The sequence below is a fragment of the Acartia tonsa genome, chromosome 11, assembly GCF_053477335.1.
Source record: "Acartia tonsa isolate MP-2025a chromosome 11, ASM5347733v1, whole genome shotgun sequence".
Classification (NCBI taxonomy): domain Eukaryota; kingdom Metazoa; phylum Arthropoda; class Copepoda; order Calanoida; family Acartiidae; genus Acartia; species Acartia tonsa.
Window position 1 is genome coordinate 49,326,323 of NC_137270.1, and position 14,497 is coordinate 49,340,819.

Sequence of the window (14,497 nt, forward strand, 5' to 3'; positions counted from 1 at the left end):
AACTCCTGTTTGCACCTCAAACCAATCAGATAATTGTGTATTGAGATCCACACAACACTCCAATTTGTTGTAGAACAATTTTATCAAATTTACAATTTTTGCAGGAATTCCATAGTTTCTGAGAATTCTCCAAATGGCTACTCTACATATAGAGTCAAAAGCCTTTTTGAAATCTACAAAATTGATGAATAAAGGTTTTTGCCATTCTGAAGCTTGTTCTATAATATCTCTTAGAGCAAAAATTTGGTCAATACAACCTCTTGACTTTCTAAATCCAGCTTGTTCTTCTCTTAGTAATAAGTCAATTTCATCTTCAATTCGAAATAAAAGTATTTTACAGAAAACTTTGCTTGCAATGGACAAAAGAGTTATACCTCTCCAGTTGTCACAATTGCTTAAATCACCTTTTTTAGGAAGCTTTGTTATAACACCTTTGCACCAATCTTCAGGTATAGTTTCTTCCATCCAAATAGCGCGAAATAGATCAGATAAGTATTTGATGGAAGTATCCAAGTCTGCTTTTAAAATTTCAGCTTGAATAAGATCGATTCCTGGTGATTTATTAGATTTTAAAGATTCAATAGCTCTTCTGACTTCTGCATCTGTTGGAGCATCAACATTTATATCTAAGTCATTGTCTGCACTTTCAGGATCAGCTATGGTTAGTGGTTCAGGTCTATTCAGAACTTCTTTGAAATGCTCTACCCATCTATCAGCTTTTTCACGTTCTGTGGTGAGTATTTGACCTTGTTTATTTTTAAGTGTATTAGAAGATGCTGGTTTCTTTCCAGCTAGGAGCTTGGTAATTCTATAAAGTTCTCTTGAATCACCATGAATGGCAGCTGTTTCTGCCTTACCAGCAAGATCTTCAATGTAATCACGCTTATCTTTTCTGGCACTCCTTTTGACTTTTCTATCCTGTTCACTATATTCTGCTTTTAGTTCTTCTTTTGTCTCAGGTGAATTTGTTCCCAACATCTTAGTTTTAATTTTCTTTCTTTCATCAATCTTTGACCATGTCTCATTGGAAATCCATGGCTTAGATTTGTTCTTTTTGAAACCAAGAACATTTTCAGATGTTTTTTGAAAAGCTAATTTGAAATTGTTCCACTTTCCTTCAACAGAATTATCTTCTTCTGTTTGAGATTCTTCTTCATTCTCAAGAATTTGAAAGCGGTTTCTCAGCTCTAATTTGAATTGCTGTTTAATGTCATTATTCTTTAGTTTATTTGTATCGTACTTTCTCCTTGTTGGATTAGCAGGATTTTCCGACTTTCTCAATTTAAGTTTGAGAGTACCTACAAGGAGGTAGTGGCCACTGTGGACATCAGCACCTCTGTAGACACGTACATCTTGAAGAGAGTTTCTCCATTTTTTGTTGATGGTAAAATGGTCAATCTGGTTTTTGGTAATTCCATCTGGAGATGTCCAGGTTTCTTTGTGAATCCTTTTGTGAGGGAAAATTGTACCACCAATAACAAGATTATTATTAGTGCACAGTTCACAAAACCTTTCTCCATTGTCATTTATGACTCCAAGACCATGTTTACCCATCACTTGCTCCCTTCCACTATTATTGCTTCCAACCTTGGCATTCATATCACCAAGTACAATAAGGACATCATGACTTGGAACAAGATCAATTTCTCTTTGGAGAATTTCATAGAAATTGTCTTTATCATCATCTGTTGCTTGGTTGGTTGGAGCATAACATTGAATTATAGTGGTTTTGGCATATTTGGAATTAAACCTGGCTTTGATTAGCCGGTCATTGATGGGTTTCCATTCTAGAAGGCATTTTGAAAATTGCTTTCTAATTGCAATTCCTACACCTCTAATGCATTGATCTGCATTTCCAGAGAAAAGTAGTGTAGTTCCATCTTCTAGCAGCATTTTACCACTATCTTTTAGTCTACATTCACTGAGACATAGTATATCAAGTTTGTAAACTTTCATTTCTCGTAGAATTTGGTTTGACTTTGAGCAGTCACACATGGTTCTAACGTTCCATGTTCCAATTTGTAAATTTTGTTTGGGACCTAGAAGACTCCTCCTCTCGCACCTAACTTCCTCCCAGAGGCTTTCATTAGGCACGGTCATATTGTCACCATGATGACCATGGGGACCAATAGAGCCAGCCTGTGTACCCGCTTGGTTATCATTAGCTCTTGTTACAGTTCCGTAAACTTGTGGTGTTTTTAAAGTGTTGGGTAGTTAGCCCAACGACCAACCCCCAACCTGGGGGACCAGGAGGTGTGTTCTGTCTGATATCTCCCTGGCAGTCTGTCTGTTGTCGTTGAACGTTTACAGCATAGCCTTCCAGCTCCTTGATACACTGTGCAGGTGGACCAACTTGCAGGGACACCTCTCCCACTAATACTTATTCAAAAACATAGATAAACTGCATAATTTTAACACATAAGAAATTGTTGCTAAAAAGATTAAAAATCAACATTTTTTTTAATGGATTTTTGGAGTTGACATGCTTCTTAAATTGTACCTATTTTTTATAGGAATGTAAAGTTTAGAATTGATAGGAAAATTCTGACAAGTCTAAATCAACAAAAATATCTTTATATTACAGACGGACTGACCCTAATCATAGACTAATTTTATGATGCTAATAATTTGCCATAAACCTAGATTTGATATTATTAAACCTGTAATTTACATTTTCTTACAGTCAATAATTCCATTTGTCAGCCAGTTGGTCAGTCAATCTGATTCTGCAAAGCTATTAGGGAAATAGGATTTTCAAAGCTGCTATTAAAGATAAGCAGATTATTATCTTTTTTTTTGAAGAAAGAGTATTCTTTGGCACTTTTGAAAATAACCCTGGAATTTGGATCGCAGTTCTGGCCACCAGGATTGGTGGAACCTAGAATTATATTATACAATTACTCAATACAATGATTTATTGTAAGTCTCAGGAAAAATAATTTTGCTCTTCACCTAAACTTGAATTATTTTTCAGACAAATACAATGATTTTACAACTTATAATTTTGGTCTTCCTGTTTATACCAATTTCAGGTATCCTAATATTTACTTTAAATTTCTACCTTGAAATCAACAGCTTAACACATATTTTCAAAGCTACCCAAAAAGCCCAAGCATCAGCTGCCAACAAATTTTGATTGAACCATACATTAATCCTCTTGCTAAGCCATAGCTGCCTACAGCCTACCATAAGCTTTACTGAAGCTGGAGCTTAAGCTGCAACTAAATCATTTATGCACTCCAACTGAAAAAAGTGCAGATTTGAGAAAGCTGCATCAATGACTTTTAATAGATAACAGCTACTCCAACCATTCTCAGCCACATTCTAGCAGCCACCCTGAGCTATACTAATCATCAGCTAAACTCTACCTGCTGAAAGATTGCCTCAATCGACCCAATGCCCAAAATTTGAAGCCTTCAGCATTAATTTTAAAAGTGGTAGGCATTTTAAAATTACATCTGTGGTAGATAAAAATTCTGAAAGTTTTCCAAAACCTATGATAGAAGTTTCAATAATAAATTACCTCAGCTGGAAGCAAAATTTAGGCTTATTTTGGGCACAACATTAGAGTGTTAGTAGTTGATTACATTTTTAGAATTAAATATTGCTTTTCTTAGTCAAATCTCTTATAAAAATTTGGTTGAAATTCTGTTTGAAAGGGAATAATACTAGCGGAAACAAAGTACCTACAAATGCTCAGCTGTAATTGGTTTTTGAGCATATTCAGCCTTCTGATCTTGAAATCTAGAATTCATACATTACAGTACTTTCATTGTTCACAGAAGGTTAACTGTATTTTTTTCAGAGATTTTGACCATTTTTATGTGATTACTGGCACCCTAACTTTATGCCCAAAATAAGCTTATAATTTTGCTTCTATCAGATGTAATTCAAAATTGAAATATCTATTATGAGTGCTAAAATTTCAAAATAACATTTTAAAATGCTTTTATCTATTAAAACTTTCAATTTAGCACTATCTGGTTTACTTGTGATAGTAATTCAGATTTAGAGAAGTGTATTTCTTGCAATCTTCCTTTAAAGGGAGTGTGAACGTAAAAATTTCTCATCTGATTATCAAATCTTAACATTTTCTAAGCACATTTCACTACACTGATCAACCAAAACCGTCCTATTAACAAAAATATCCAGGAATAATGCCTTGATTTTATGGTATTTTGGGAGGGAAAAATGAAAAAAACAGGGAAAATCTGAACGTTTTTGTTTCTTATAATGTTTGTAGGGATATTTAACTTGTCATATATAGTTGAAACAATTTACTTACTGTTAAGGATTTATTTTATGATATAAAATTGCCAATTCGTTTTTTTATATTGTAGTAATTAGGTAATAAAGACCTATTTTAAATTCGTATTATTGACAAAAAAAATACCTTACTGTCTACAAAGGGTTGAATCTCATAGGTTATTTAAAATAATAATATCCTTTTTTATTGTGTTGGACAATAAATAACCCACTTTCGAGAATTAGTTTACACTTTTATCAGACTGTTTATACAGAAATATTGCGTCTTTATTATTTACAAATTTGTAATTAAAGGTGGGCGAGAGATGGGCCTTCTAAAGTTAATTCGATACTAATAAAAAAACCTGTTTCTAGGTTTGTTATTGTATTTGGTTTTCAATAAAAAATATTGCTTATTCTATCAATTTCTAAGTAACTATACATTGGTTTAAAGCAAGGATTATGTTAAAAGTCAGCTTAACTGTTAGGAAAAATCAAGAACTATGTGAAAAAGTTTAATTTTAGCTATAATGGGAGAAAAAAGCAATTTAATTCACATATAATATGGAAAATTCCTTCCTTTCCCTGTACCTTATAAAAATCGTCGGAAAAAGCCATTTTTTAAGCAAACAAAAGCGCGTTTTGCTCTATCTGTGAGATATTATGAATGAGATAATGTTAAGATTTGATATTAAGATGAGAAAAATTTACGTTCACAGTCCCTTTAAGCCTGCAAGAAATACAACATTCTAACTGCTAAAGCACTGCCACAAGTAGATACTGCTAAATTGAAGCCTTTAACTTTAATAACAAAAAAGTTGTTGGCTTTCAAAAATAACATTTTATGTACAATAAAAGTTTGAAAGATTTTCATTGCCCATGATAGAAATTTATAAATTAAACTAGGTAGCCTAGAAACAAAATCATAAGCTTATTTTGTCATAAATTTAAATTGGCAGTAGCTAATTATATTTACAATAAAATACCCATTTTTTCAGAGATTTTTTTTATGAAATGTGTTGTTTTTATTGCCAAAACATAATCAGTAACTGACAACCTAAGAGTAGCTGCTGAAGATGAGCTTATAATTTGAATTTGTAATTTCTATTATGAGCAATGGAAATCTTTTAAAATTTAGATTGTTCATAAACATTTTTAAATGGCTACAATTTTTTAATGATTGTTATTAGAGGTATTAATTTGGGGTATTGTGGCAGTCTTTCAGCAGAATGGTGTATGTCCAGCAGGCTTATTTAAGTTGCAGAAATAAGTTTATTCACCTGCTGTTAAAGGTGCAACTTTTTTGGAACCCTGCTAATAAATATTCAATTTTTCAGTTCCCTTTCCTTTGGCGGATAGTGATTATGAAATTGAAGGTAATCATAAACCTTATTATAATTATTTGTTATAAAATATAGTAAATGGGCAAAATGTTCTTTCCTTATTTTGTATTTCATCTAATTAAATCAACATCAACAATGCCTCTTTTTTAAAATGTAGAAAAAGTTTTTTAGGATTGGATGACACTAGACTTAATAATTTAATTGAAAAAAGTATTACTTTTTCCATTTCCCCTTCAAACCTAAAATCTACACAATTTCAAGAAGTATTGTATAGCTTATAGAAACTTTTACTTTAGGATTCATTAGAAATCCAGGTATATTTTAAAAGGTGCTGAACTAATAAACTACATTCCTTACTACTTTCTTTACTTGTTTGAAACCTGTTTTACCTTAGAATGCACATTGACAGGTATACCTGGTAAAAAAAGTAACTTAATATTTCCCTAAAGTCCCCCCCCCCTCCACTTGAATAGAAATTGTTTTACGCCTATTGGAATAGGGTTTAAGATTTTTCATAGTCCATAGTCTTTTATCAAATAAATTTTGTTGTGCGTAAAGAACATAATAATTTTTTACAATGCTATAGATTGCAACAGTTCCTCATTAATTTAAAACTTGCAAAGTACAACAATAGGAATTTTTCTGTTTACATCTCTTTTCCTCCCCCCACCCCCTCAACAAAAAAAAAACTCAGTAGAAAAAATTGGGTAAAGAGTAAATTATAAATATGATACGTCACAATTAATTGCTAATATAATATTCCAGGACTTGACCTTGATGTTGGAAATTCCTTTGTAAGGTAAATTTTTAAACAAAAAAAATAGTTACAGAAAAAAATATTGTTTTTTCTTACTAAAGTGATTTAATAGGGATAAAAGTGCAAGATGGGAATCAGGCTTGATACCTTACAGATTTATGGGTGAATATAATGTCAATGGAAGACCGTAAGTGTTTTAAAATTTACATTTCAAAATCTTATCTTAAACAAATTCATTTTTAAATTCAATTTTTAAACACAAATCAGATGAACTGTTTCCTAGAGCATTGGGCTTACTTTAAATGGCCTTTAAATCCATATTTTTAAGAATCCTGAATAACTTTCAAAAATTTTCATTTTTGTTTAAATATTCTAATTAAAATAAATTTAGGTTCTCTCCGAAAGAAAAGGAATTGATAAAATCACAAATGCAAATTATTGAAACTCAAACTAATGGTAATTAATATATACAATTTTAAAATAAGAACAGTTATAAACAATGGTTTATTACAATCTCCATTTGAATTTTACTAAAATTTAATATTAAAGAAATAAAACATTTGTGGTTATCAAATTTATTTATTAACAATATCAAACAAACAAAAAACAATATTTAAACTTAAACTTTGCTATTGCTGAGACCTGCTGCTTTTACTATTACTTCTCTATAGAGAATTTTATTGTTTCATAGCCATTCTATTACAATATAGTTTTCTCTTCTCTGAAACTGCAGCTTTATATAGCGGAGTTCAGCCACAGCTGCATTGATGAGGGTGGCTATGGATAGCTAAGGCTTAGTTTAGATTTAAAAATTCAAATTTTGTTTAAATTCTGTGCTATAGGGTAAGTTCTATGCCAGTTCACAAACAACTTTTAGAGGTTGACTGATTTATTCTGTAGGTCAACCTAAACAAGTACAACTAACAAATGCCTTTATAAAATCAGTCAACCTAAATTTTCAGAGGTCAACCTAAATAGAATTAAATTAAAATATTTTCCTAGGCGGATTTAAACATTCCTTTTAAATATCTTATATTTTTGGCAACTTTAGAATGTTGTGATAGGGCATTGAAGCTAATCATTAAAAAGAAATAATATTATTAGTATATTACATTTTGCTTCAGGCTGTATTCGATTCATAGATGAATCAAGTGAAGACACGTTCTATGCACAGCAAGTTGAAATTTACAAAGAACAGGATTGCAAGGCATCAATAGGTATTATTCTGTAGTCTAGTCACAAAGAAATTATATCTTTATACTTTATATAATGGGAGGTTGGGTGGGGTTGAAGAGCTTTAGAAATTAAAAAAAGGTGTAAATAATAATTTTTCTGTTCAAACATGGTGCTTTCTTGAGGTTAAGTTTTAATCACTTAGAAACCAAATAACTCTATTATTATTGTATTTTTAACCAAATCAAATCTAATGATTAATTTTTACAGACACAAAAATTACCCTTTTCTTAACTATACCTAAATTAAGAAATTAATTAATATGAATATGATTCAAAATGGTTTTATTATTCTAATGCATTTTAGGATTTAAAGAACCAGTCAGTAAACTAACACTTGGTAACAAATGTTTTGTAGATAAAGGTAATAATAAATTTATTAAATAAAATAGTTGCTTTAAATCTTTTTACATCCAAGTACATAATTACCCCCTGAAATATGTTGGGAGAGGTAAATACCCTTCCATAAACTATTTCAGGGGGGAGGTGGTAATTACCCGCCTTAAAAAAATTACCCCCCCTTAAAAATTTTAACTAACAAGTCTTGCTAACAGATGAACCAATATGATTCTCCTTTAAAGTGTTGCTTCAAATAGGTCCTGTAAGGTTTTTAACTAGTTTTTGGGAGAGTTGCATCACCCTGGCAGAAAAATTGCCCCTAGAAAAAAAGATTTAGATATATACTGAAATATTTGATTAAGTTGATTTATCTATTTTATGGAAGCTAATAATTAATTCTTAATAATTGGGAAAATTTTACAATTTGAATAGGCATTGTCTATACACACACAGTGCATTGTTTAACTAAAAGGCCATTACAAACAATAACATGTATTTTTTATAATGGTTCAGAACTGTTTAAATTGGTAAAACTATGTAGTCTTTTGATTTTGGGCGGTGATTAAATATCTTGATAGTGGAAGTAAAAATGTGAAATTTTTGTTAAGAATTATTTATGTTGTGGGGGTGGTAAATACCCCTTCCTAAACAGATGGAGGTGCCTATAACACCCCCAAGGTAGGGGTAAATTTTATATGGGGAGGATAATATGAAAACTATTTTTTTTTGGGGGGGGGGGGGAAGGGTAAACACCCTTTTACCTCCCCCCCCCCCATGGACGTCCTTTAAAAGCAAATATATTGAAATAAGCTAAAAGGATGCTTATGCCATTAATTTAAATCCAAGAAATTGCATATAAACAAATTTTCAATTTTATTTGTTAAAATCTAAATTTGTTAGATTGCTTTGACTTGATTTCTAATACATTCTCTAGTTATAAATCTAAAATAAATGATAAATTAAATTTAGTATACATACATTTGATAGCAAATTTAAGTAACAAAAACTGAAGATTTTTTTGAAATTCACTCTCTCCAAAAGTTGTATTGATTAGGCATTCTCAATAGTACTTGAGATAGTTAGAAATTCTAAATCTAATTCAGGACCTACAATACTCCATGAATTATCTCATCTACTTGGAACGGTTCATGAGCAAAACAGGTTATACTTCCTATACTTTCTGTTTAAACATTTTAATCTATATCAGTCTTGATAGAGAGAAAATGACAATATTTTTTTTCAGACCAGATAGAGATAAGTATTTGACCATCAAATTTGATAAGTTAGAACCAGGAGCCAATGCCACCATGAAAATAAGAGAAGAAAAGTTTGGAGAAACTTTTCAGGAATTAGAAATATTAAAAATCTGATAACAAAAATGATTGTTGAAAAAAAATAGTTTTGTTTCTAAATACTTAAAAGAATATTTACACATTAATGTAATACTCATAGAGCTAGGAAAATCTGAAAAAAAGTTGCAATTATTGTATATTTCTAAATATTTCTTCATTCTAGACACCATATGACTTTAACAGGAATTGGGAACAAATTAAATTATAACATAATTATATTATGCCATGAAATCAATTGCTATTTTACACAGCTTTATTTCCATTGTTAATTGTGGCTTTTTGTTAATAAGGGGCTGCAGCTGCTCTTATTAAGTAGCTCATCTACATTCAGGTTAGTTAGTATGAAAGAGTTTGCTAAGAAAAATGAGTTTCTCATCAGCTTCACAGCAACTCAACTTACTCATAGAAGTGGGAAACATTTTAGTCAACATATATTTTCATGAAAAATATTTCCATAGATTTTTTTTCCCTATATCAAATTTTACTTTAGTCCAAGTAATGGTTAATTTAGTACAGCATGTTTGAATTTAGTTTAACTTAGAGCTGCTGTGTTGAAAATAGATACTTAAGTTTTCTATTATATATTGAATATTAATAAAAGATTAAAGGGCAAAAATTGATTATTATCATTTGTTTTAATTTTTTTCTAGAAGCAAGTTATATTGACTCTTGTTATTTGTAATTTTGACTAAAATTTGGCTTAAATTGTGGTGCAAAAATTTAATTCTGAAAGTTGAAACTTTTTCATATGTTGTCATTTCTTTTCAATATCCTTACAAAATTGTGGCCAAGTCAAATCAAAAAGTATGTTTATCCAGTTCTCAAATTTTGAATGATTCCTGTGACTGCATATTTATACTAATAGAATTTAAATGTTAAACTTAAACTCTTATCACAAACATCTACATGGTATCATGAAAAAATTTGAATATTAATTTATTCATTTTCATTTTCCTATTAAACTATATGAACAATTGCAATGATTTATTTATTCCCTAATAAAATGTTAGTATCATGCACTATCATGAAAGACAAGTTTGTCAGAATAAAGATATTTGCATGACAATAAATTGGCCTTTCAACAACATGAAATATTTCACAGAAGACACACTAAAACAGTATCCGGTATATGATTTTTGAAAAAATTTATTGTATTTCATTTACATTAGCAAAGCTACTCTACATTTCAAAATATCTGTACATCTGTACCTTTTTCTGTGTGTCTGTCTGGCGATGAGAAATTCAAGAAGGAGAGCTAAAATTTCCTCTCCACATTATATTACTATAAAGTATTTTTTGTCTCTTTAGATAAAATGATAAGGTGCTTTATTTTATATTTTTTTGTGATGTGATCTAATTTTAAATTTTTTGTGGGTATTAGCATCAAAATAAAATTTTTAATTAATCAAATAAAAAGATTTGAGTCTACAGTTGAAAGGCCATATAGCTCTTTTCATTTTTATTCTTTTCATGGTACCCAGGTTGACCATTGTACTTGTCAACACTGTTACAGTACTCATTCATTTAGTATTAGAAGTCCAGATTTTTCAATTTGTAATCTTGTTCTTTTTTTGTACAATCAAACATAAATTTTTATTAATTTTTTTACCCATTTTTAAAAACATATACAAATTTTTAATTTCTATATTATGAAGATAAAATTTTTGCCGCTTCTAACTTATATTTTAACTTTCAATCAAAAAAATAATGTTAACAAAGAAAGTTAGAATTGAGTTTTATATTTTTAGAAAGAGTTGTCAGTTGTTGACATTGTGGAAATCTCAAGGAATATGCATAAGTCAATTATATCTTAAATTAAAACTAGGAATGTATGTCTATCTGTGTTCTTTACATTGAAGCTTCTTATGGGTCCAGAAAATCTTTAATACTACTTACCAAAGATAGCATCCAATCAACCAACCACTTCTCCTGTGTTGGTTACTATCATCTATCAATATGCACCTCTTCCAGTCACTTTCTACTGTAGTGTCAGTGCTTGATTGCACTTTAAGAGAAAGAACAAAATTAAGATTTATTTATTTTGTAAACACTGACACTGACATAGTTCTTGTTTGAATGAATATCCTCATAAGATATCAAACTTACACATAATCATGCAGGGCCTATGGTTGCACAGTCAGCAAGGAAATAGAGGTTAGTAGAAGAAAATAATTATGTGGAAATTATCATAATAATTTTTCTAAAAGTATCCCTAGCATTTTTATTTTCTTGTTTAAAATTCTAGAAGCAAAAATACACTACAACTCTTTTGGTATGTAAGTCAAATTGTATTCACAGTGCATTTTTCCTTTTCTTAAACTTTACTAACCAACCTTACATTGTCTGTAAGCTTTTAATTTTGCTTACAGACAAATTAATATTGAAATTTCCATCATAAGCAATAAAAACCTTTCAAACTTTTTTGTTATTGAGGCTGGAGGCTTCAAATTTTGGATATTGGGTCTTCTCGAGGCAGGCTTTCAGCAGTTAAAGTTTGGTATTTCTTGCAGGATTCCTTTAACTCTAATTGATTAGAGTTGAGACAGTGGGATAAAATGCCCAATCTTGTGTTAAAACTATTTCTTATTTTATGCAGACCCAATAACTTTTTAATTTGGGCAATTTTTGAGAAAAGACTGCAAGTCAAAATTCCAACTAAAGCAATAAAAATATGCAATAGAAAAGTTAGAAAAGGCACCTCCCCCCCCCCCCATCCCAAACCACATAAAAAAAACACATAATAGGCCTGATCTTTTTTTGTACAAACAATTCAATTTGTATTGTAGGAAAAATATAGCAGATACAAAGAAGAAATTTATGGCAGAGGTAAATTTAAAAAAAAAAATCAAAAAACTGTTAATAATAAATTCTATTAAAAAATATTTTTATTTTCTAGAATTAATAAAGGCCTCAAAAGATGGTGATGTTGATTTAGTACAACAGCTTTTGAAAGATGGGGCATCTGTCAATGAAAAAGATGAATATGGTAAACAGTTTTAACAATTGTTCTCTAGTATAGAGAAAATCAGTTATTTTGATTTCATTTATCAAATTTCATTAAAAAAAATAATTCTGTACAATATATCAATGAATTAACACAAACATGTTCAGGTTAAATAACATACAAATTTGAAGGTTAAATATGTAAGATGTTAATAAAGGTATTATGCAAAAAAAAATTATTTTTATCACATATACACATTTGATATGAAATAATAATATTCAAACTTATTTTCTTTAACATTTTAAAAAGTATGTATCTTTTATGTGAATAGTTTTCATTCTTTTTATTCTAATTAAATAAAAATTATTTGATAATATTGGAAATAAGTCACTTTATGTAAACACTCTTTTTGAAATTAAAAGAATTCAAAACTTCTAATTAGTTAATTCTAAGTCTTCATAGTTTGTATGTTAATCCTTATACTAAAGTAACAGGATGTCTGTATGTTTGTCTGTGTGTTTGTGTGTTTTTACCAAAGGATCTTGCTAACTACTGAACTGATCAGGTTCTCCTTAACAGGGTAGCTTCTCATAGGTCCCGGGAAGGTTTATAACTATTTTGGGGGAGGGTACCACCACCCTCCCAAGAGAATTCTATCTATCTATCTATCTATCTATCTATCTATCTATCTATCTATCTATCTATCTATCTATCTATCTATCTATCTATCTATCTATCTATATATCTATCTATCTATCTATCTATCTATCTATCTATCTATCTATCTATCTATCTATCTATCTATCTATCTATCTATCTATCTATCTATCTATCTATCTATCTATCTATCTATCTATCTATCTATCTATCTATCTATCTATCTATCTATCTATCTATCTATCTATCTATCTATCTATCTATCTATCTATCTATCTATCTATCTATCTATCTATCTATCTATCTATCTATCTATCTATCTATCTATCTATCTATCTATCTATCCATCTATCTATCTATCTATCTATCATAACTAGCATAAAATATTATTGTTGTAATTATCAATCTAATTTAGCAAAAACTATCTTTCTACCCTAATTTGTATGTAAACTTATTAATACATTAGAGTTTCTATAGTTTGAAAACTTCTTCTATCTTATTCTTATAGGTCAACCTATTTTATATATGTGTACCTTCATACTAAATAATTTATGATATCATTGTCAAAACTTACATATACATATATATCTGTTAATATATCTAACAATCTATTCTTGTAATTAGAATTAACACAATGAATACTAAACCTAATCTATATATATCTAGGTAGTACAAGTCTGATATTTGCCTCAAGAGAAGGCCACCTAGATGTGGTCAGATTTCTTGTGGATAATGGAGCAGATATTCATGCTAAGAATAAGTATGGTAAGTTAGTTTAGATATTTTTATGTTTTATTGTGTTGATTTGTTATTCAATCTTTATAACTGAAAATTATTGTTGTTATTATCTATCTTCTTTAACTAAAAGTAACTTTCTATCCTAATTTATAGGTATAACTATCCTTACTTAGAAACACCTTTCTTTTCAAAACCTCTTCTCTTATCTTATGCTTATTAAAAATCAAAAATCTGTTTATATATCTATCTATTTATTCTTGTAATTAAAAATAAACACTGTATACTAAACCTAATCTATATATATCTAGGTAGGACAAGTCTGATATATGCATCAATTAATGGCCACCTTGATGTGGTCAGATTTCTTGAGGATAGTGGAGCAGATGTCCAGGCTAAGGATAAATATGGTAAGTTAGTTTAGATATTTTTATGTTATATTGTGTTGATTTGTCATATAATCTTTGAGGCATAAAATAACATTGTTGTTATTATATTATTATTATTATATTATTATTGTTATTATATTAGTAAGTATGGTAAGTAAGTTTAGATATTTTTATGTTATATTTGTTATGATTTGTCTTATAATACATTAAGCATGAAAAATTATTGTTGTTATTATAAATCTAATTTAGCTAAAACTATCTTTCTATCCTAATTTGTATGTAAACTTGTTAATACGTTAGAGTTTCTATAGTTTGAAAACTTCTTCTATCTTATGCTTATAGGTCAACCTATTTTATATATGCATACCTTATATAATACTAAATAATTTATGATATCATTGTCAAAACTTACATGTATATAAATCTGTTAATATATCTAACAATATATTTTTGTAATCAAAAATAAACACTGTACATAATCTAAACCTAATCTATATATATCTA

The 14,497-nt window shown here is 29.3% G+C and overlaps 2 protein-coding genes across 2 annotated transcripts; one reads left to right on the plus strand and one right to left on the minus strand.

Annotated features, from left to right (window-relative positions):
• Positions 1 to 230: 230 nt before the first annotated feature.
• On the minus strand, positions 231 to 1,893 carry LOC145331357 (uncharacterized). The gene is made up of 2 exons (XM_080175976.1): positions 375 to 1,893; positions 231 to 289 (listed from the first exon to the last, which is right to left on the minus strand). Exons 1-2 carry the CDS (start codon positions 1,891 to 1,893, stop codon positions 231 to 233), a joined length of 1,578 nt encoding a protein of 525 aa, XP_080032102.1.
• Positions 1,894 to 2,112: 219 nt separating this feature from the next.
• LOC145331358 (astacin-like metalloprotease toxin 2) lies at positions 2,113 to 9,286 on the plus strand. The gene is made up of 10 exons (XM_080175977.1): positions 2,113 to 2,154; positions 2,975 to 3,032; positions 5,583 to 5,621; positions 6,354 to 6,387; positions 6,458 to 6,532; positions 6,737 to 6,801; positions 7,470 to 7,562; positions 7,885 to 7,941; positions 9,020 to 9,077; positions 9,160 to 9,286. Exons 1-10 carry the CDS (start codon positions 2,113 to 2,115, stop codon positions 9,284 to 9,286), a joined length of 648 nt encoding a protein of 215 aa, XP_080032103.1.
• The last annotated feature ends 5,211 nt before the right edge of the window (positions 9,287 to 14,497 follow it).